Source organism: Tachypleus tridentatus, chromosome 10 (genome assembly GCF_004210375.1).
Source record: "Tachypleus tridentatus isolate NWPU-2018 chromosome 10, ASM421037v1, whole genome shotgun sequence".
Lineage (NCBI taxonomy): Eukaryota > Metazoa > Arthropoda > Merostomata > Xiphosura > Limulidae > Tachypleus > Tachypleus tridentatus.
Window position 1 is genome coordinate 36,557,309 of NC_134834.1, and position 25,559 is coordinate 36,582,867.

The following is a 25,559-nucleotide window of genomic DNA, read 5'->3' on the forward strand; positions in this document are numbered from 1 at the left end:
TTTAGTATTACAAAGAATACTATTATACATAACAGCTTTTCCATAAACACATATAATAATAATTTATGAACAAGAAACAAACACAGAGATGTTCCAATTAACTGACAGGTCATAAGTAACACAACTATTGATTAATCAGAACAGTTTATTTATTAACTTTAAACAAATCACTAACAACATAAATACTGGAATTCTACAAATCTTGATAAGTTGGTAATTTATAAAATTAATAACTTTTAAGTTTTCACAATTTGCAATCTGGAAGAAAATAACAAACTTCTTAATTTGTTCAGAAATAGCTCAATCAACAGTGTGCAAGATTTCTCTGGTATAAAGTAATAAATGTTGCTTTAAGCATTTCCTTAATTTTTGAAGTTAAAAATATTCTAAAAATTAATATATATATAATTCAAAATAGCCTAAATTCTACATAACAATAAACTGTTACAAAATCCCAGTCACTAACTGTACGATAGATGTTTTTCATTACTCTATCAAAACAATCAATATATACAATACTAGTACAATAATTTTCATAAGAATTGAAAGTCTAAAGAGAATGCAAGGTTAATGTCTAGTCTGGCATGTGACAAAATAATACTGACCATTATTAGACAGAAAAAAAATATATAAATATATTAAGTCAAACATATATTATAATAAATTTTATGAAAAAATACATATTTTTAAAATATATAAAAAAATTAATAAAGAATTGTTTGTTTGATGTTTAGCATAAAACTCTAAAATTAGTTATTTGTGCTGTGCAAATGACAGGAACTGAACCCCCAAATCTCAATATTATAAGCTCAGCTTACCAATGAGCCAACATGGGTTCTTCCCATAAAGAAACTGCCTACTGGATGCCTACCTGAACTACCCGTGAAGCCAGAGACAAAAACTCTTCTTTGATCACAAGGTGCTATGTATTCACTCTTAAAAAAAAAAGAGTAAACCACAAACTAAATGAGAATCGAGACACAATGAAGCTAAGTTAAATTTCTGATACATAAAAATATGATAAAATATGTTGCATCATACAAAATATCTGAAGGTATATTCTGTCAGCCAAACATTGATATACCTTAACTGACTATGAATCAACATCTATGTGATACGACAATGAACCTTATCATTCATCCTTAAATAGAAAAGAAGTAAAAGAAAATAAATCTTTGTTACTACAACTTCTAAATTATATGCACTGCTCTAAGGAAAAAAATATTAAATTCATATATAATTTAAGTTTAAATCATGATAAACATAAATTAGGTTAAACACAAAACACCTTAAGCTTTGGTTTCGGATTATTGTTATAAATTATCATAATTAACAATTATGAAAAGGTTATATTCCTGCATCCACAAACCATGGAACAGGTATCACAATTTCTATCTGGTAAAGAAGAATCATCCCTGTTCTTTGTTTCACCACAAGAAAATACAATGGTAATCCCAGCTTCTTATATAAAAGTTAAAGATATCTTAAAGAAAATATTTCAGTTACAACTTTCTTTCTAAACAAACTAACTTAATTCTTGATAAATTAATGCACCATGTTTGTTACTATACACTATAAGGTGAAAAAACAAAGAATAGTTAAAAACATTCCTTTAAAGACCGGTAATCTTAAGACAACCATTTTATGATAACTACTTGTCTTTCATGTCTTGGTTGTTATTCCCTGTAATATATGAGTTAGACAGTAAATAGTAACAATGTTTTCACATAATGTTTAACAAGGATATATTAATTTTCTAGTCTTTATTCAAAGCAAGAAATCAGAATTTCCCATGTTATTCAAAAGTTTTAACTTCAATATCTTTCATCATCTTAAATTACTTTCATCATCAAATCTATGATGAGATCCCTTTGCTCTTTAAAATGTTTAGAAATATGTTATATTTTATAGTGTATATGATTTAATCCTTTAACAGAATGCCTATGCTTTAATTTTTCTTTCCCTTTATCAATTTCAGTGTTATCAGCTTTTCTACTGACGGATGTTTTTTTTTGGTTATCTCCAAAAAATGACAAACTTGAATTAAAGCAAAATTATCATTGACAAATCAATACCCATGCAGTACTATCTTCATCAAAATTAATAAAAATAATTTTTGGCTATTATGTTCATATCTGTACCTTCTTTTCATAAACAACTGTAGTTGCAAGTATTATTAGCAATAAGCCTGTACATACACTTAAACAGAATAAAAGTTAAACATACTACAGACTGTTTCCTTGAAATGTGAACCTGAAATACTGTCAAAGAGAAAGTGGACAGGTTACAAGTTTTCTGGAATGTATGTTGCAGTTTATTGCTTCTACTTTATATAAGTGATAAATGTAATAATTTATTCGTATTATAAGGAAATTTTCATGATCTTAGAATTTCAGCTTCCAAAACACAATAACACAAAACCTTTTATGAACACGTTAATGAGGTACGCAGATAAAACTATTAAATTAAGAACGATAATGATAAAGGGCAAACATATCACACTAGAAAATTTAGCTTTTTCAAATCGCACAAAATGTCCATCTTCTGAGAAAGGACAAAAACACAGGTTTTTTACAACTTGAGATTTTACTGTGAAAACACAAACCAAAATCATTTCTTTCTTAGAGTTAGTGGTTACTATACACAAAATAATAAAATATATCTTACCAAAGTTAATGAAAACAAGACAGTTTTTAACTCATATTTTAAATATTTGTGGTTCAATAAGTATCTTAAGCTATAAAAAAACAACAAAAAATATCTCATATAAATATAACTACAGCAAAAAATTTAAACAGTTATACCACTACTAGAAAAACAAACCTTTAACCTACCTGATGAGCATCACCAGAGGGAATTATGTATGCCTGTAATGATTCACTAACATAATTTCGGTTTTTCATCAGAGCTCGCAATTTCCTTAAAGTGATACCTGTATTTTTAATACCCATTTTTGTTGGCTGTATTCCAACACTATCTAAAAAAAGAAAATAATAACCAAGTAGAAAAAAATGAATTTGTTATAAATATAACAAAAAACAACTACATTGAAATAGTTTTAAATAAAGGTTTTCACAGAGAATCAGTAAATATTAGGTCACACATGCTTGCAAAGTCTTTACAACATAAACCATAATATTCCTTTATCCTACAATAAAGTTCTATAACAATCTTACAATGAATTACAGTTTTACAAAAAGGTATACTAAAGACTGTACTAAGATTGTTTTTTTAATTATTTGTAATTCACATATGTTATATTATTATTTATCTAAATATATCTCATGAAAAACAGTTCACATGCAAAAAGAAATCTAATGGTAACAAATGACTTGTAGGAGGTCAATAGAACTGTGAAGTGGTGAAAGTGTGGTAGTATTTAACATCTCCCTGCTTAGAGCTAGACAACTGACTCAATTACCTATTAGCAATGATTAAATTGATCAGTGTCATATAAAATAACTGGTTAACTTAAATTACAATTAAATAAAAAAATCAGCTACTGTTTTTGGTTAATTGTACTTCCAGTTGTTCAAGCTGTATCAGTGCAAAGAAATATGATCAAACTGATTTATGTCACAAAAATAATAAGCTACTTGAATTTAGTGTTTCTGATTACTACTGTTTTAGATTATTCCAACTATCCAATAATGCCATTGTTTGTTTCAAGTTAAGTGTAAAGGTACACAAAAGATTATCTGTAGTATACCCACTGCATGTAATGAAACATGATTTTCAGCAATATACACTATTTTTCAAAGTTCTCAGAAGAATAACCAATTTGTTAAATATAACTGATTAATAAGCCTGATAATTATTCAATTAACATATTCCACTAATTGCTAAGCTCTATTCCTGATTGAGTAAATTGTTATGATTTATGCTCAGTTGATATTTTGATGTATTCACTATTTACTTGTCCAACAGTTGGACAAAGGTTACATACAATCTCTTTATATGATGTACTGATTTCTTTGTGAAACTAAAGCCCAGTTTAGTTGGGTTTTTTTTTCCTTTCCAATATACATTTTTTATGAGTTTACTAAACTTTGCAAAAACTCTGGTTATATCATCAAAAAAAATTACAAAACTATTCACATGAAATAAAGGAAAGCAACCATTTCAACTTAATTTGTCACAAATGTCTGAATGAATTTTTAATTTGATAATTCAAATTGTGTTCATTATGCATAAGATGATGTTTCAAGATGTATAATTAATGCTAATGATAACATTAAAATTACTTCAAAATATTTTTATGAAAACTGATGTTACATAAAGAAACACACATAAACATGGGAAACATTTACTACAGTAACACTATCCGATTTTTTTCACAAGTTGTATAATGAACCAGAAATTAAGTGAACAAACATTACTTAGCCTGTTTCTATTTTTTCAAATATCATCACATCATTAGCAGTTAAATGACAGTAAGCCTGGAACAGCCTAGCACTGTAGCTAAAACAAATTGTTAAGAAGAGTCCCTCCAAGCTATATAGAACAAATGGTGAAAGGGTGCTGAAACATATGATAATTGGGAGTTTGCGGTGAATTACAATGAGGAGCATAGGATTATATGTGAAAACTGGTCTTCATCTGGTAAGATTGAAGTTGCAGCTAACAATAAATAATTAGGTGGATCTTGAAGGTGAATGAGACAAAAATGTGTGTGTTTTTTTTTTATAAATATCCAACAATGAGCTACCTCTGAAAAAGTGAAATTCACTACAAAATGTGAAGCTTTAGACAGAAAACACATGGGACTTCCAACTGTAAATTCCTGTGTGACTATGAAGAACAAAAAGAAGTCATCAGTGTTGGCATTCTTGTGTGTATCTTTTAAAGGCTTCTGAAATATATAATGCATGTCTCAATGCAAGGTTTATGTTTTCTTGCATTTGTTTTTTAATCTCCGACTTATCCAATATATTGCATACAGAGACCGAATATGTTATTTTAAAACAATTTTGGAGCCCTTTCACATCATTACAGTCCATCTCATAATGCTTTAATTAATGGCGTTGTATCATAACAATAGCACTGCTGCAAAGTTTCCACTGCTAAAGGTTCTGTTGTAAAGCTGTCATGTCAAAAGCATACCACTACTCCCTGTTGAAGTTCCATATTACATGTAATGTATGAAGATGACAATTTTCCAGTAATCATATAAAGTCCATAAATGGATATCATGCACAAGCAATATGTGTATATGTGACTTGTATCTCTTTATTTTCCAGATAAAAACACCTTCTTTGTTATGTTGTATTCTGTTGCCTAGGGCATATGGATGGTTTTTGGCACTAACCTACATGTCCTCATCTGTCACTTGCTAAAGGTCTCTTTCTTGATGGTTCTTGTCCTAAGGTGATCCATATTCATTTGTTTTCCACCAAAAACAAACAATATTACAATTCTTGAAATTTTAAATCTCCAATTTAAATATATCTTTATAATATGAGTGTATTAATATTCTGCACCTGAAAAGGCTGTTACAAACCCTTCCCAATATGTAATTTTGACACATTCTGTTGCATCAAGATTTTATACAGACTGTGGTGACTTGCTGATTTGCATATTCAAAATTCTTTTAAAAAACATATTCATCCATCTTTATAATTAATAAGATGTTGTATCCAATGGTATTAGCAAGTATTTTAGTTATCAATTATATTAATGTTTTCATTTCTTTTCAATAACTGGCATTTAAATGTATTGCTTTAATGAAATCAGCTGAATCACGTTTCATTAAATTCACTTCAAATTATTCAAACCTTAGGATGACTCCTGAACCTAATTTATTCCTAAACCACTCCACAAAATAAATTTTACATTACTTTTGAGTTGTTTCTTGACATCTGTTCTAAGTGTGAAATTTTCTTCAAGGTATAATGCACCTCAAAATCAGTCTCTTTTCAAGGTTGTACCAATTGTATGTACATTTTGGGTTCTGGTGTTTATTTTATTCAAATTACATCTAAATTTTTATGTCTCCACACTAAATTGTTTTATGGCTTTGAATATTTTTTTTATACAAATTTTTTAATTAAATTTTACATTTCTTGAAATTTTCTTTGAAAATGGCCAGGCATGGTCAGGTGGTTAAAGCACTTGACATGGAATCTGAGGGTCACAGGTCTGAATCCCCGTCACACCAAACGTACTCGCCCTTTCAGCTGTGGGAGCGTTATAATGCGACAGTCAATTCCACTATTTGTTGGTAAAATATTAGCCCAAAAGTTGGTGGTGGATGGTGATGACTAGCTGCCTTCCCTCTAGTCTTACACTGCTAAATTAGGAACAGCTAGCACAGATAGCCATATAGTTTTGCACAAAATTGAAAAAAACAAAAACAAACCTTTGAAAATATTTATGTTCATATTATTTTTTTATTTATTTCTGTGAAAATATTGTCTTGCAACACTTTATTTCAGTGTATATATACTGCCTATTTGTAAATATTTTATCCCAAATTCGGTCCTGAAAACAATTTGTCTCTCAACCATTATCAGTTAATATGTTCAAAGCTTTAATACCAATCTTACCTGTACAATCTTATTAGAGCTTATCACACTTCCTGCAGAGCTTAGAAGTGTCATACATGTGTAGCAGCTTGAGTTGTTAAAAAAGTGCTTTATTATTAAGTACTAGAGAGTTAACCCTTTAGGTCAGTTGGTAAAGCACTTATCTGATATGTGACAGCTCTCATGAAAAATTAATTACCATATTGGCACCTAACTATAGTGGCTGTCCCACATTCTTGAACTGAGTTCAAAGATTAGGCTTGTTTGTAAGAAAGGAAGAATGTAACAGTGTGAGTTGTTAAAAGCAATTTACTAGTAATGCTAGTATGTTAATCTTTTGGCTAAAATGGTTAACACTCACCCAGTATGTGACAGGCCTTAGGTTTAAATGTGAAGAGAGGAAGTATATTGTACAAAATAAATTACCATACAAGTATGTTGTATACCATACATGCAGCTAGAATTTCTATAATATTCTAAACAAATACCTCTTTTTCAATTCTACTTAGTCAACAAATAAATTGTGTACAGCTTTTATTTTTCATAAAAATATGCAGAGAAAGGAATCTGTGTTGATTAAAAATATCCAGTTTTGCTTATGCTATCCAAAAGCTACACATTAGTCTGCAAGAAATTTCATGGTTTATGATATAGTTCAGCTATTGTAAGGTAAAGAATAAAACAGTTCTCAAAGACAGGCATAAAATTACTATTTTTCCTTTCAAGCTTAAAATATTGTTTATTAGTTCACTAAATACTAAATGCTTTACTTGTTTTATTAACGTGTCTAACTATAGATGTGATTAAATTATATTTACACTTCAATCCTATATTGAAAACAAGATTTAAGACAGTTTATATGTATGAGACAATTAAACAGTAGTACTATCTCTAAAATGGTACACCAAAAATGTTTAATTTATATTTCTATCATGACTATTCCTTATAAGAATAAAATCCAAGATGTTACTTAAAAACTGTAAAAGTATGGGTCTATAGCACTGCACAACAAATTTTTGCTTCTTGAACACTGTTGGGTGTTCCTTCTAGATTTTTGGCTGCTGATCACAAAAATCACATCCAAATTTGCCCATCACGTACCGTTTTATCGAAATCTTCAGTTTTGTTACAATGGAAAAACGATATCAGGGCAACTGGAATCCGTCAATGCTTGCTGACTACTGTTGGACACTGCAGTGTGATGCACCATACATTGAATACAAACAAAAATCAGGAGCAAAACACTTTTAATTATGTTGAATTTAATAGCATATTAGAAACATAAATGCAATTAAATATGTTATTGCCGGTAAACAGTTAACTGTCTATTTCTCAGATTTCCCACGTGATGAAGCAAAACCAAAACTATATTTGTGCATACCAACCAGGTACCTGTCACAATCAGTAAAAACTTTTCAGGAAGCAAAACTTTAAAAAAAAATTGTTGTGCAGTGTAGTTTGGTGTCACACTGTTCTTGTATTATATTAAAATTTCTCTTAAGAGATAAATTTCCATATTTATTTGGGAGGGTTGGAGTATAAAGATAAATGTACTATTTATTACTCTGAATATTCTGGGAACTTAAAACATACACAAGCATAAAGATATAATTAAAATATACACAGCTGTTAATGATAACCAAGAACATGTTTTGATCTGTCCTTACATGTTTCTCAAGTAACAAAAAACTTAACATTAAAACAATCATCACAGACTGTGATATAAAAAGAATCTATATAATTACCATTTTTTTCTATTAAAAACATATTACAATTATTTTCTTCATTAAAACAAAGTAAACAAATGCATAAACACAAAATTTTGTCATATATTATTGATATCTACAGCATACTGTAAAACTTACATGTAACTGAAGCCTGATTTTTTTCCTGATCCACATACAACAGTCAACCCTACTTACTAGCTGCAGGCCACAGACTCACATGCAAACAAACCACTTCTGCCTACACAATTAAAAAGAAAAAACAACAACAACAAAACATAAAACAAAATGTGAAATTTAACAACTTATTTCATTTATATGCACAACATGCAACATTCCAACTTGCCATATCAATTGATATGGTAATAAAAATTAATGCATATCTTTTATGAACCATCACTACCCTTCATTCTTCTCACCCCTAGAGCAATAAAAGTTTTAATAGATTTACAAACACACATTTCTGATTATTTTGTTTCAAATCTATCCATGTATTATCTACTTCAAATTTTAACAGCTACTGTATAAAAGTTAAAATAGAATCAGTAAAAAAAAATTCATCAAATTTGGTGCCAACTGTTGTTCATGAACCTGTTATACCAGGGAAGATCATATTTAATAGCTGTTACAAGACTGTTACCACATCAGACAAGGATCTTATAGAAGATCATTAACTTGCAGCTTAAAAGTGACAATATCAGATAAAATGTGTTTACATGTACAGGTAAAGTTGAGTTACACACTTGAAATTCTGTTTGCTTTTTTTTTCTTAAAATAATAACTCAGAATTACAAAGTTTCCACATATATATGTACACATTCATTATTTACTGAATTACTTTAAGTACATTTTGCTTTTCACAATTTGCAAGAAAGCTTGTATGGCAAGTAATTTTCATTTCTGGATATGTTACTGTCACTAATCAAATGAATGTAGAAATGTGTAATCTGGCATTTGACATCCTTCATGAGGACAGTATTAGGATAAAGAAAGAACAAAACTACTGAAAGGTATGACACATTTACATTACCAACAGCCAAAACATGAGGTTTATAAAACAAAAATAATTTCAACGATTCATACATATGGTTTGACAACTTTCTTTGTAACAATATAGAGCTTGTGGCAAAATACTACATGCAAAACTAAGCACTGAAGATGAGCTTTACAGGATCATGCAACTACTCAGAGTGAACTTGAGTTACTATATGTCTGTCATTCATCAAACAGATACAATGCATAGAGTACTTCCACATATATTGCAGATTGGCAACCCTCCTTTATATGTCTCCGTACCTGAAAAAACTTTCAAATTGATTAAGCCCTTCTCCCTTTCTCTATGAAGATGTGCTTTCAATGCTATCATAGAGGGAATCATTGATGCAACAGTGGCTAGTGGACAGCTCACTGACTGGTATTTGATGGTTTCACTGAACAGACCTAAACTGGAGCAGAAGTTCTCCTCTGTAGGATTCTTCACTTCAATTTTTGTAGAATCCATCTTTTTTTGTCGTAAAAGAATGGGTGGTGGATGGCTGTGCTTGTTGTTGACTTTCTTAATGTGTCTATACACAGTCACAGCACGGCCAGGACATTGTCGATTTCTAGCACAGCGCCAATATATGGTTCCTTCTTTTCCATCTCGCACTTTGTTGTATCTGTGTCCATCATACAGTAAAGCAACTCCACCTCGCTGAGTAGCAACATACTGGCAATTCATGCTGTAGAAATGACCAAACTTCACTATGCCACAACCATGAAAACTACTGCAACTAAAAACTAATTAAAAATGCTTTTTAATAAAGCACTATCTCACCAATAATATCTTTGCTTTTGTTTAACATGGCTGTTATCTCTAAACAATATTCTTTAACACTTTACTCTTAGCTTGCTTAACATAGTGTTGGTTGATTACTCATGCTATTAAACAAGTTGCATAACTGAATGCTCTTTATTATTAGACATTTAGTATAAATCTGATTACTTTTCAGTTAATTTTTATTCTTTTATAATTGAAGAAAAATTTATTAAATATTTTTCTCTATTGAAAAAATGTTATAAGCACTGACTTACTGTAACTCTTACTTAAATGCTGCTTCAAGTGATCAAAAATAGCATCAATCATGATAGTAATGTGATTGTGAAAACAATATAAACGTCACAGGTGATATTTACAAAACCTTGTAGTTAATGTTAAAAAAATAACTGATGTATTTTACACTAACATCTTATTATTACAAGCATAAAGTTTTCAATTTACAATATGTGTAATACATATATTTTAGAGTAGAATAAAAAAAAATTCATAAGGTTACTACAAAAATTCATACTCTGATAACTTTTTGGTCTTTCACACATAGATAAACAAAACTCCACTTATGATAATTTAACCAATGTCATTCTTTTGATTAGACTTTGTTTTTTTAATCATACAGTGTGTTTTAAAACTACATAAAAAGATAACTGTAACCCATTGTGCATGAGATACACAATGTCATTTCTTTACAAGTGTGCATGCTATTTTCTACCAAAGACATAAAGACAGAAAAACAGAAACAATCTTGATTCACTCAAATTAATGTTAATCTGCCAGAGACCATTTTTATGTAATCCTAGAAGTTAAAGTGCAAATAATAACTTTTTTTTCAGAACAGACAAACTATTACATATCAATATTACAATTTTTGTTGTCGTAGTATTTAATCAGTTGTTCAAATAAATAGAGAGTAATTTCTTACTTTTGACAGCCATGGGATGAGTCCAACACTAAGTCTGATGCTTAATAAACACTTAAATAATCAAAGTAACATTTAACAGCACTGTTAAATTTTATGAAAAATATTCATACATTTGGAGTTGTTAAATTATTTCAAGCTCTCATTTGCATGTCTGTAATGTTGTCAAAGTACAATTCCAAGTCCATTTTAGTGTTTTACAATTCAGCCTACACCTGCATGCATTTCACCTTGGAGATAAAGCAGCTTTTGAAAAAATATTTCATTGTTAACCCATTCACTGCAGCTGGGATGTATTTTTTCCAGTGCCTCCACCTCCTCACACTGTGACTGTGACATTTCCCAGTGCTCAAGTTGTTTACACCTTCCTCTGCTGGGTCCATGTTCATCATCATTAGATGGAGAGCTAGCATTCTCTTGTCCCACTACCTCTTCATCATCACACATTCAACACCACTTGACTCGCTTTCACTATCTTCTAAGTTATCTAAGTCAAGCACATCAAGCATATTTATATAGTAATTGGGGTTAATACATGCACTCTAGCAATGTGTATGTGGCCATCACACAGTTATACATTTCACTTAGGCATCTTTTTAGTTACTGAAAGATTGAGTGGGAAACATTGAAAGAAACCACATATAAACATTAGATAGAAAGCAAATAAATACTTTGAAACTCATTCTACTGCTATACATCACAATCACACACAGCAATTTTCAATGACAATGGGGAGACATTTATCCCAGTCACAAGGTGATGTAAAGAGGTGAGAGCACCAGGAACTATATACCACAGATACAGTGAAAAGGTTAAATAACAGTTATGGCAAGACTATTATAGTTAAATATTCTTATACTGTATTTGATGCTGAGTAATGTTTTGGTACCATTCTGCACTTATACAGTACATCCAATTGGTATCATATAACAAACAATACTGATAAAAATACGTTTATTTCAAGTTTCTTCTTGATTCAGTTATCATGTGCTTCATAATTCTTGATTAATCACATATAAAATGAAATTTCAATAAATAACTTAGCAGGTACTAATATAACAATGCATGACTAAGTCTGCATTTGCAGGTCAATAGTTTAAGAGACTGTGCAATGCCTGTCATGTCAAAAGGATTCAAAGCAATAATCATAGTTAATACTAAACATCAATCAAATCTCAAAGAACACATCCTTAAAAACAGAAATTGATGTATTATACTTGTAAATGAAAATTCCAGTGTTGGGAAGCTCTTATTAATTATACTTTCCTATTTTTAATTAAATTCTATTATTAACAAAACTATTTATTATAATTTTGAACAATGTATCACAAAAAAAAACAAAAAAACTATTATTATACTTTCACTGCAAGATATGTTCATTAAAGAAGCATGAAGGTTATATGAATACTTTTAAAACATATTTTTGAAGATTAGGGAGATGCATTTTATACCAGTTTATAAAAGGTTTCATGCATTACTAGCTTCTTACAAATTTAGATTATATGCCAGAGAATATTCATTCCTCAGTATTACAGAAACCTACATGGAGTTTGAAGAAAGCTGACTGACATGACTTAGAAAGTTTGAACACATGATTGTTGTGCTGGAAAGTGATCTTGATAGGTTGTTTAATAGTTTTCTTTAAATGTGCTTGTTTGTTTTTATCTAAATCTCTAAGCTAGTTATGGTAATGGTATTATTACTTTATATCATAAGTTAAAAAGTAACTTCATTTCTGTTTTTTTTACAATGAAAAAATTGGTTTATTAATAAAAACTGTATTAAACTAGAGAATAATATAATTCAACTTCTAAAGTTAAATGTCTGTAAGCTTAATTATATATAACAAAATTTATTCAACCTAATTTATAATTATAAAAACATCTACTTAATATTAATCTAGATCTTCAACAGAACTGAAGTTGAAGAAAGGTTTACATTTTGTAAAATGACAAACTTACAGTACAGGTACAATAGTCAGACATGCTCAGATCTGCAAATTTTAATCTTTTTTTTACTGTTCTTTACTCTCTGCTATTACATATGCCAAGGGTTTCAGTAGCTTAATGAATTTTAATATAGATTATACTGTACAGGCTTTACTTAAGTCACTATTTTAAAAAAGTTTAGAAATGATGAAAAATTATAATACTGTGATTCTTTAAGACCATTGTCATAAATGCTTAACAAATACCAATTCTCTTACTAAAAAAGGTTATTTGTTTGGTTGTGGAACAGCTATATATGAAGATTATGCTTATTATCACAAGTATTAAACATAATGGGTATATTGGAAAGGATGGCAACTAACTATCATAAAAATATAGGGAAGGAGAGCAACATTTTGAGTCTTCAATCTTTTAGTCCAGATTCATTTTAATTTATTCATATTAAGAAAGACTTGAAATTCTAAAGTTTTTATAATTGCAATAAATAATGTTGAAAACAAATTAATAAGGCATTAATTAAAATTCATTTCAAACCACTTTACCCTGAATACTGAATGTGTAACAACTTCAAAAATAAAAACTTGTTTCATTTCTATATATATTACTAAGCTTCTCACATTGTATATAAAATGCACAGTAATCTTTATTTTTGAAATTCTGATTTACCACATTCTCAACCCTTCATTTTTTTTACCAATATATAAGTGAGTATCTCACACCAGATTTTATCCATACTGAATAAAATTAAGGGGTTGCTCAAGTTAGTAAAATTTAATCTTGAAACTAGCATTTTATCTACATATTCTAAATATTATAAAATCCTTGAAAATATTCTAGAAGGTTCTACAAATATTATGTCACTTTTATATTTCTGGAATATTCTGTATGGCATAATAGTAGTTTCTTACATTTGTGGGAGAGTATAGAAGCACTTAAATTCTTCTGTATCATTTCACCTAACAAGGTATCTGTGTATCACTGCAAAAGGATACTGCAACAAGAGGTAAACTTATACTTGGGCTCTTTGCTTCAGAAGAAATTAAAAGGGGAGCAAATTACCTTCAAGCAGGCAAGTGCTATATGAAAGTTTCTAACATCACAAAACATTAAAGAAATATCATAAAGGTTGTGATTTAGGAGGTTGTAGTTTTTAGGATCAAAGATTAATTTCCAATTTGTCAAATTGGAAAAGCTTTTGGAAAAATGGGCTAGCTAAAGAAATATTCAAAAATAAAAACTAAATCCTAGTGAGCTAATAAAGCACAAAGTGTCTATACTTTGGATGACCTTTTCAATATCATTCATAGGGTTACTCTGACCCTGATCAAAATCCCACAAATTAGGACTTCATTTTTGCTCAGAAGGAAGAAGGATGTTGTGGATGCATAAGACCCAGTAGACAAGGTTCTTTCTTTAAAAGAATTAAGGACTGAGAAAAGAAGTAAGGCTAGTGTAAAACAGGAAATGGCATAAAGAGCAGAAGCAGCAAGTTGTGAACACTAGAAATCATCCCATAGCAGTGAAGAATTTAGCAGATACAATACCAATAACAGTAATAAAAATAGAAGAACAATTGGAGAATCATCATATTCTTAACCTAAGAAGAAGAAAATAAATATTATCATTCCTGACAGACATGGACAGAAACAAGCCAAATGAAGAAGGCAATGTCTGTCTTTACTACAACAACTTGCAGCCTTGGTCATGATGTGCAAGAGCAATGGTAAAGGCACTAAATGAGAAATAAGGCAAGGATGAACCTCTAAGACATGTCCAACTAATTATTAGGAAGCCTGAGGACATGTCAACTGAAGACTTTATCACAAAGTATATAACAGACTACTTTAGATTCATCAAAATTCCACTTGGATCTCCAGATTATGACCTCAATTCATGGTAGTTTAGAGAGGACTACTAAAGGTAGGCACTAAAGACAATTCAGCAATATATAACAAAGAAAAAAGAACAAACTAATTCCTCCTTCAGATTGGGCTGGTACATGATGCTATCCTAATAGAAAATAAGTAATAATAATGCATAAGTGACCAACACCACCAAAATTATATAATTATACTATTGTGCTTGCACTAAAATAATAATATACTGTAAGTCATTTACAATACATAACAAACATGCTTTTATACAAAATAATGCATATGGTACCAACCTACTGCAATCTAGAATTCATCTTTATTAAACAACCTCAATGTGACCTTGACATTCATCTACAGACAAGAGAAATAAGAAGTGAGAAGGACCTTAAGTTGGTTTGGTCATTCTCTTTTCCTGGCTTTGTTTTTAGATTCCCATTTACTTCTAAAATTTTCAGGTTACCTTGTTTATTTTTTCATAGATATGCAGTGCTTTTTCCAGACCAAATTAGTGCTTAAATTCAGTAAGGTGGAATACAAAGGTTTAATCCATTTTCCTTCATTTTCAGCTTGTAGACTCTTCTTCAATTTTTGTTTCTCCGGGATGTCCTGCTTGACCTTTGTATACACTACTACAGTTTTGACACATTAACTGATAAACACCATTGTTACTGCACTCTTCAATTGTGTTTTTGTTGTTGCATTGAACAAACAGAACCTTTCAAATCACTTGTTTATACCTTACAAAAAATTTCCACTTAATGGATCTTGATTCAACCATGTTTATAAATTGCCTGTGGTAGCTGAACTGCCTTGTCTGTTGTAATACACCTGCACATCTTAAAAAATTAAATTTGGGTTACATCTCATTAAATTGATCATTTGGCAATGTTTTTGGCTTCCCTGTCTTGGTACACATTAGAAATACAGGCCAGCATGTGAATGATTCTAAATACATTTTTACAATTCTTATGACATCATACTGCTCTCTTCAGTTTCAGGATTTTGTTTGTCACCTATGGTCATTCTCAAGGTCCAATGGAACTCATAGCAGGAGAGTTAATTTTCTCTTTAGTGTTTATTTACCTGTCCAACACCTTTATTGTGTACATTGACTTGTGCATTTTTAGTATGCCCACATCCATATTAACAATCAAATGAGTGTCTGGAGTTGATATGCAATTTGCTTTAAAAACCTTATCTCTTATCTTAGGATAATTTACATTTATAGTTTACTACAACCAGAACTTTTGCAGGTTCTTATTTACCCCCTACATTTGTCCTTATCATATATGCACAGTTTACAGTCTTTCCCTATTCATAGGGAAGACTGTATTTATAAGGATTTTTCCAATCAGAATTCACGTTATTTAAACATCTCTGTTTGTCCTAGACACAAACTCCACCATCTATGCTGATGCTTCTTGAAAGTCTTGTGCATCCTAGAAATAGATAGATGTCATCTGGTAGCTGATGATGTCTTTGTGGGTACATTTCTGACCTCTCTATGCACATTCTTGCAGAGAATTAGATACAATGGAGGGAGGTCAGAAATATCTGTGTTTTTATTAATTTATTTTCTATTTTGATGCTTTCACTGCATTGTCCTCAAATTATTGAGCCATATCCTTAGGATAGCTTAGATCTTTGTTGAGCATTACTGCTGACTTGCAGTGTATGCCTCTTGCAACATTGAAAATTTATTTGCATGATATTCAATCACACAAAAAATGTTTAAACAGAATATATATCAAAACTTGCAAACATTATAGCACAGAAAATAAGTAATTTTTCTTAATAAAGCTCCTCTTTTGAGTATACTAATGAACTGTGAAATAAGTAATCTCTATTAACATAGCAATATCAAAATATTAACTTTTAATTAGCAACAGAAACTTCTGAGTAAAAAACAAATCACACTACATCTTCTAGCTCCTCTACCATACGAATTATATGAAATGGTGTGCAATACAGTACATATTACCTCACACTTCCTAAAAGTACTGAATAATAAACTTAAATATTTCTTTATACCATCAGGTAGATAATTAATTGCATGGTCAAATTATTAAATAAATAAAAATTAGTAAGGGGTATTTAATTCTTTTTTTAATTTTTGGTACACCTATTTAAACAATACTGAGTCATTCCTCTAAGTATAAATATTTGATACTGACACATTTTTTGCTAAATATGTGGAATATGTTTTAAAATACTGAAAGTATTATAGTGGGGTAGGTATAGTACAAAAATGGTCCAAGATGTTCACTTCTGGTAGAAAGCACAAAAATTTGCCAAAATGGGTTTTCAGACATTTTGATTTCAAAAATACTGAAACCAAGATGGCTCAAAATAAATTTCATTTCAAAACAGTACCTCAATATAATGTACTCACATTTTTAATAATGGTATTAATCCACTAAAAACATCCATGCATTGTTCTTTCCAAGTGTCTGCACATAAAACAGAAAGTAATGTCCAAGTTGTATCTTCAAAAACAGTATTAAAAGAAGTTCTAAATTTAACTTCACCGTATTGCTCCAGCAAACAAACTGATGGGATTAACTATTTCATCCTTTTTCCACTAAGCAAGTGGAACAGCTTCATTATCAGAAACTCTCTTGATATGCATTGTATGAGCAATCCTTTAGAACAAACAGAAATCCTTCAATGATGTGATGAGCTCATTGTGCTGTTGATTTGTGAGAAGTCTTCTGCAGATCATCAGCTCAACTTTTTGCAGTAACATTTACTTGGGCCATTACTAAAGTCTACCTACTGCCATCTAATCAATGACCCAAAACATCCAACACTGTCATCTCCATGCACAGTCCTTTCATCAGAACAACATATTTGTCCTCACAATATACAGAGATCATATGCATTGAATATATTTAGTAATGACATAGAGTTAATAAAGTAATCCTTCCTGGGTTGACATGCTCTTTAGCTTATTTAATCAGGTTCATTCCATGTTTCACCATGACCATTAAATGAATGCTATCTTGAATGAAAGAGGCCTGTAAATGCAGGATAAGGAGGGACTGGTCGTAGACTGAAAATATAATGATCTTTATTCCAGCTTTTCTAATACACAAGCTGATACATAATCAGCCAAAATTAGATTCAAAGATAACAGGACCCCTAAACAAAGGTAGTTACAGGCTGTCTTTGACAGTGCAGCAGATGGCATATAGTTGCTATCTAGCAGTGATTAGACAGTCTTGGATCTGGATGTGTCAAATGGAATATATATTAAAACACATCTAAGAATGCCACTATTATCATTATTCAGAACTTGTGTCAGAAAGTGTCCCATGAGATTTTCAAGCTGAGATAGAACAGGAATCATGGTTAGCGTTGTCCAGAGTTCCTTTAGTCTACAATTCATTTCTAAGTGTAGTAGAAAATATTACACCATGCTATCAAACTCCTCAAAATCTCAATTTTTGTAAGTAGACCTGAAGAACTATTTCACAGAATACCAAGTATTTTTGTTGAATGCTATATCCACAAGATCCTATTATCTTGTTTTTCTTTGAACCAAACTACCAAAATATAAATGCAATGCTTCTCCTGAGAAGCATTTTCTTATTAGAGGTTTATTCTTCTCTCTTCAGGAATGTGAAGACAATAAGAAAAGTCAACAACAAAGCAACTCTGATGACTTTTTCATTACTCTGAGACTGATTTCCAAACGAGGCTCCTCCAGTGATCCTTTGTATTAATACAAACAGAAATGTACGGTTCTCTTTGTATTGCTTATCAAGCAGACACCGTCTGAAGACATTTTATAAAGTTCATGATTAGCAGAGATCACATGGAAATATTTATTATACACATTAATGATACTGGTATCAGGTAATACATGTAACACAGTTTAAATTTCCTAATAGTACCAGTCTGTGATAGTGAATAACCTCTCAGATTGAAAATAATCTAGATATCACAAGCTACTGATTAAAGAACTGATAAAAGTTTATTTTTACTGATGCGAGTTGGGCAAATTTGGAAAATATTATGCAATATAAATATTATAGTAGCTACATGGCAGATGTTTACTCTTGCCTAAAAAACTTAACAGGCTTGTTTTAAAATCTGTTAGGTTATATGACAAAGAGTTTGGTCAGTACTACTTGGGGTGGTAAGTTCTACCAATGATATTTTACATTTTGCCATATGGGATATACAGCTTTCAAAATATTTTATATATATTCCTTATATGTGTTGAAGCTCTTAGAATCATTTAAAGTTGAAAACTTTATACTGAACAAATGATAAAAATCAAAATAGAACTCCGATTTTCACAAAACATTACTGTTGCTTGCGTATTTTTGGTAATACAAAATTCTTTTGAATAAAAAAAAACTTTAGTTAACACAGATTCTCACTTAATAAAAATCTAAGTTTTATAATTTTCCTATACTGAGAATACATTTTCAATAGGTACTTCCCTCTTCTCACAAGTTTAGCTTTTCTCATTTTGTGCTGTCCTCTATATATAAACTTTTTGCAACTCATGCAACAAGCATTCTGCACTGAAATAAGTAATTTGTAAGACCAAAATATATTTTAATTCTTAACATTAAATCAACATGCACTCAAACTGGTCTAAGTCCAACTGACTTCATAAATTCATGACAAATCATTAGTAATTATTTTGAAAAATATTTTTGTGCATCCCATCCATGTATATAATAGCCTTATAATGTTTACTAAAATCTTACCAAATTTTATAAGGATACACACTGTAAATTTGAAATTATAGCAAAAGTTAAACATTATGGAATTCATCCAATAAGCTAACCCTATGTTCGTGGGGTTTAAACTGACACTTGTTTTTGTGTTCATTAAAAAATACTTTTTATTTATTATACTATTCATCACCTGTATTTTTACTGAGTCTAAAAAAAGTAAATAATGAAAGCACCATGCATGTGTTCTAATAACACATTATATTAATCTTATTTTGTAAGTATGTTTATACACACCTTAAAAAATTAATAGATTAGGAGTAAACAGGCATTCCACTTTGTATTCAGTTACTTTTTTTAATACAATTTGTAAAACTGACCAATGTTCTGTTTCAAAATTCATATTATACAATTAAAAATTTCCAAGTCAAACTTCATAACAATTTTTCAAATCAAGGTATTATTTATGGCAGATACTGAAACATTATGGTACCAAATCATAAGTGAAAACTAAAGTTATAGGAAAGATAAAAATGGAAAGTAAGGTATGAGTATATTGAGTATCATATATTTTATAATAGGGTTTTCAATGGTCAGCAGGTAACCCTAAAAGCCCAGCATGCAATATACAACAACACTTTTTAAATGTTTTTGATTAATGAATAAAATGTCATAAACACAATATGTTATTTAGATAATTAAAAAATTAATGTCATAGATACCAGACACATTCTTTATTTTTGATGAACATCATGATAAGCACAAAAATAATGTAGAGCATCAAATGCCAACTTTTAGAGTTACTCATTACAGTAATCCACTAAATCCAGTCATAATTCACACATGTTCATGCCATTAATTATTAAGTTTTGTTTTTGTTGTTATTTTTAGTAGCAATTGTATATTTCTAAAAACCTTAATATATGAAGTTATTTTATATTAAAACTGAAGAAACTAAAGGGAAGTTTTTTAATGTTGTCAGTCTGATGAGGACAAGCTTGTCAAAATATTTTACATTTGTAATCGATTGTATCATCAGCTTTTAAAGCCATTTCCAAACATTTATTTTCTAAGAATTGGGTTCCTTAACATTGTAATGGATAAATTACTGCTCCCTTAGAGAATGTTCATTTTCTTTAATATATTGAGCTGTCACAGTTACAAATTATTTCATTTGATACTACAGTTAATTCCAAGTTTGACATCATAGTAATATTCTATTTAAACACATTCTCATATAAATGAGTTAATATACAGCAGTACGTATACAGAACACATCTCAACGTATATATAGGCGTTTAGAAAGTTTAATCTTTTTTAGGCCATAGTATGTGCAGTGTCCAGGAGATTTGTGGCCTAAAGTGTAAATAAGAAACAATGATTCAGCTATGACATATTTCTCAACGTAGTTTCCTTCCGAGTCTTTACACTTACACCAACAGTGCTCCAAAGCTTTTATGCCCTTCTAAAACAACTCTTCTTGGTCTTCAGTCCATGACTGGACAGTATGTATGAGATCGTTCTGAAATGTCTGACCTTTCAGAAAAAATTTAAGTTGAGGTAAGATAAAGAAGTCACTTAAAGCTAAATTTGGCAAGCAAGTGGTCAATTTAAAACCAACATCATAGATTAATGAGCTTGGACATTGTTATGATGGAAGACCACACCTTTTCTAAGCAATGTTCTTTTGTGTTTATTTTATGCATATTATTGATTAATGATGCATAGTAGTCTTCCATACTGGTCTGATCCTTCTCCAAGTAGTCAACTAGTAAAACTTAAAACTTCCTTGGCATCCCAAAAATTGATGTCATGACCTTCCCCACAGAGGATTTTAACTTGAACTTCTTTGGAGTGAGTGAACTTGAGATCTTCCCTTGCAAACTCTGTATTTTTGACTCTGAATCAAAGAGGTGAACCCATGTTTCACCAATACTTAGAAATCTGTTAAAATCTTTGGAGTAGGCTTGGCTTTCTACAACTTGAAACTATTTCTGTGCAGGTGACAACATCTTTAGTACCCATCTGGCACTAACCTTACTCATACCCAAATTGTCACTCAAACTGCTTGCTAGAGTTCTTTTAACAATTCCACTTCCTCTGTTAACTTCCTAATGGTGATTCTTCTGTCATATATAACCAAATCAAGAACTTTGTACTTTCTGCAGTGATTGATGTAATGGACCAACCTGACCTTGGATCATCTTCATATGATTGAATAACTAGCTTAAACTCAGCACATCACTTTTTCACTGTCAAATATGCCAGAGCACCCTCTCCTAATTGTTGCTTCCATGTCCTGGTAGATTTCTTGTTGTAGTGCCATTTTCTTTTTAACAAAGTATTTGATCACAGCATTCTGATATTCTCTATGATGTTTAGCAATGCTTACTTCTTTCCTTCAAAGATTTGCAACACAAAAAATTAACAAAAAAAAAACAGTTCAAACATAATATTTACCAGAAAACAAAAAATATATTCCCATTTGTTTAAGATCAGGCCACAAACTTTTCAGACAATACTCATACTACTATAAAACACTTTACTTTTATGAATGCACAAGCATTTTGGTTGAAATTTGTAAGATCAAATTTATAAAGGACTGATCACATTTGTTCAACTGTGACTTAAGTATAACAGTGCCTGTGCCTGACAATTTCTTATAGAACAGTTACAAATGTTTATGAATCTATGTGGATAACTCTTGAAGAATGCGCTCATTTCACAAAGTTCGTAAGTATTGTCTCTTATTGTCATGAAAGATTTTGTTAAATAATCTTGTTCTTCCAGTTAGTTTATGTGGTGTACCTGTTTACTTTTTATTTTATACACTTGAATGAGATCATACTTAATCCTACAATAAATTGAAGTTGAAATGTTAATATTTCTCAGTATCTAGATGTGACAGTTCCTTAATTTTGACAATTATTTTTGGTACCAGTTTATACTTTTATTAATCCATTCATATAGTTCTTCTAATAACAAGACTACAGCTCACAGATGCATAATCCAAAATTATAAATACTAAAGGTTTATAAATAGACAAGCATTTCTTTATTCATATAAAAACTATATTGTTTATCAGATCTAACACACCATTAGCTTTCTTTGTACAAACATGAAGGGAAAAATTTAAATCATGTAAGTTTGCACATCTTTTTAATCTTAAGTTTTGCATATCAAAATTATGCAAAATAATTCAATTTTGGTTTATCATAATTAAGTATATAACCTAACATTTATTGGACTTAGATCAAAAGTTGTCATTCCTTTGTCCATTTTAAAGTAGTATTTCTACAAGATGAATGATGAATTTCATTTTATAACTTGATATCAGCTATAAAAAACAAACAAGTACACATTTGTGTTACTTCTTTTAAATACATCCTTTAGGTAAAAAATGAGGGATAAAAAAGCAGTTCCATAGATAAAGTCAACCCAGTCTGATAAGCTGTTACTGAACAATTTTTAATAAATGCAACAGTCCACCTAAATAAATGACCAATAAATCCATAGGTTTCCAATTTGTTCAATAAACCTTCATGGGTACCGAACCAAAGGCTTTGTGATAATATTTAAGTAATGCCAACATACATACTTTTATCAAGTGGTTTATACCAATTGCAATTAATTTCTAAAAATGGAGTAGCTTGATCAACTGCTTCTAAATATATACTACCAGAAAATAATTTATCTTCCACATGATTAACACTAACATCTCTAAAAAATGGTTCCATTACCTGGATTATCACCAGTGTTAAGATTAACAGGCCTGTAATTACATGCATTAATTACAACAATAAATTTGAATAGTGGAGAAATTATAATTCTTCACCAATTACTAGGAACCTCTGACTTTACAAATGACTTGTTAACAATCATATTTAATGATGCAAAAAGTTCACTCTTTATTCTTTCACCAAATTTGGCTGCATAAAATCCAATCCTGGAAGTTTAGCTTAATTTAATAATTTTAATTCACCCTGAACTAATTTTGGAGTACATAAAACTTCATCACAAATACAGTAAAAATGTTAATCAATTTCCAGTGCATGTCTATCTTCTATCATGAAAACACCACCACAAATGTTTTCGTACACTGTCCTTTTCATAATAGTCATTAGTATTTTTAACTTGTAAACTAAGCACAGCAGACATTGGTTTTGTTTTTAGTTTTCACAATATTTTTAATCTTTCTAGGGCTTGTTTCATATCTTGAGCTATCTTTCTTTCTAAATCTTTTATCATTCATCTTGCTTGTAGCTCCATCGTATTTAGTTGTGTACCTAGTTCAGTTTTGCAGAACCATCCCACAGATACATCTTTTAAAAGCTATGTTGTTTTAATTGTTTCCTTAACTTCTTCATTAACTCATAATGGTTTTAACTTATTGTTAATGCAACTTGCGACTTTCAGAATTTATAAGCTTGGTGATGTATTAAACTTTTTTAAAATAATCCCATGTATCAATAATGAAATTATTAAAAATTTTATTTTCACAATTACTAACCTAAAAGATTTTACCATTATACTATTAAAACTCCATTCAAATTAGTTGAAATTATCTTCACCATAACATGTAAAAGAAAATAACTGCACTGCAAGTTATGACACTATATATAAATGTAAAACATACCATGGTTAATAAAACCCAGTAGATTTATCTTTAGCACTGCTAATTAAACAGAAATTTACATCAAAAATTAAGTTCAAAACATTATCTGTATGATCCACCCTACGATGTGGTCTAACTGATGTTTGACCAAAACATTTTCACCTATACAGTCAGAAAAGACAGATGTATAATTATTACCTATATCGATCATTGAAAGTTGCATAATTACTCATTAATAAAAACAGGAACTATATTACAAACTTGCATTATCACTTCACAAAAGTAATTACTTTCTGAATGAAGCCTCTTGTAATTCAATACTATAATCATAGTAATATCTCTTAGGTGTTGTAAAACTTCCATCACACAGAATAAACTGATTTTTTACTTTTATGTCTTACTCTTCAATCTAACTATCATGAGATACAAGTTTAGGCTAGAGTAATAAACAGTTTTATTTCCTTAGTGCAGTACTGGAACACATCATTTGCAAACATCAGTAGAAATATTTTGAAAAATAAATTTATAAAATTATCAAAGGGTAATTTTCAAATAATTCAGCTGACTGTGATGTAAGTTACAACCAATATCTCACGTGTCATGATTTCAACCAGTTACTTGTCTATGCCACATCGTAAACTTAAAAGATAGGTCTGTATGGTATAGACTATAGAATATAATTATATAAATTGGAACGACTGCTTGAGCTCGCTTATTAATTGCTAGCCTATACTTTACATTAACGTCTCCTCTTTCAGTATAATTTAATGAAAGCTTTTGAGTTTTTCTTGCTGTAATAATACAGCATGAAACATAGACGTTAATATATATTTACTCTAGCTAAGTTTAAACAAATTCAATAAAAAGGTACTACTACTTTTACGACTAGCAACAGTAATATCAACATTACCTAAGAAGTATAGTTTGTACAGCAGAAATGAAAAAGCGGTAAATCGTAAATAGCTATTACCTCATGCTAAGCCTAACTTTATATTTCAAACAAATATTAATTAATATATCCACATAGCTTCAAATACGGAGTATGTTCAAATAAAATTTAAACAAGTCTAACTAAAACCAGTATTATGTTTAATTTCAACACTTACTTAAACTTAGAATGTAAAAATATTCCAGCCAAATTTAAATGTCTGATTTACTTAATCTCAAATAGTTTCTGTCCCCTGTTGATAAACAGTAGTAAAATTATTTTTCAATTCTGTAATTCTTTGAACAATTTGATATAATAATAAATGAAATTATCTTTACTCAGCTATTTAAAATAGGGTTTTCAGATAAAATCAAGGGAAGAAAAATAACAAGGGTAATTAAACTTAATCTGTTTATTAAACACAAAAAGTCTGGGATAAATACATTAGCTTAAACTGTATTGATGGGTAGTTTGGTAGATTTAAAACTATAAGAAGGCTCGGGATTTGGTTTAAAAAAA

The 25,559-nt window shown here is 30.0% G+C and overlaps 1 protein-coding gene and 1 long non-coding RNA gene across 12 annotated transcripts in view; both read right to left on the minus strand.

Annotated features, from left to right (window-relative positions):
* Positions 1–25,406, minus strand: part of LOC143229060 (xaa-Pro aminopeptidase 1-like) — a 100,996-nt gene extending 75,590 nt beyond the window's left edge. The window contains exons 1-5 of one of the 11 annotated variants that reach the window (XM_076460793.1): positions 25,219–25,368; positions 8,390–8,489; positions 5,309–5,362; positions 2,835–2,977; positions 872–935 (exon numbers count right to left, since the gene is read on the minus strand). In XM_076460793.1, the coding sequence (XP_076316908.1) occupies positions 872–935; positions 2,835–2,951 (181 nt within the window). In that variant the 5' untranslated portion in view covers positions 2,952–2,977; positions 5,309–5,362; positions 8,390–8,489; positions 25,219–25,368. Of the gene's footprint in view, positions 1–871; positions 936–2,834; positions 2,978–5,308; positions 5,363–8,389; positions 8,490–9,544; positions 9,970–25,022; positions 25,156–25,218 lie in introns of those variants that run through there. The other 10 variants (XM_076460795.1, XM_076460788.1, XM_076460786.1 and 7 more) reach the window with 10 other exon arrangements.
* LOC143229061 (uncharacterized) lies at positions 20,619–25,209 on the minus strand. Its single transcript, XR_013015631.1, has 2 exons — positions 25,083–25,209; positions 20,619–21,896 (listed from the first exon to the last, which is right to left on the minus strand). It is a non-coding gene; the product is annotated as an uncharacterized LOC143229061 (long non-coding RNA).
* Positions 25,407–25,559: the final 153 nt, after the last annotated feature.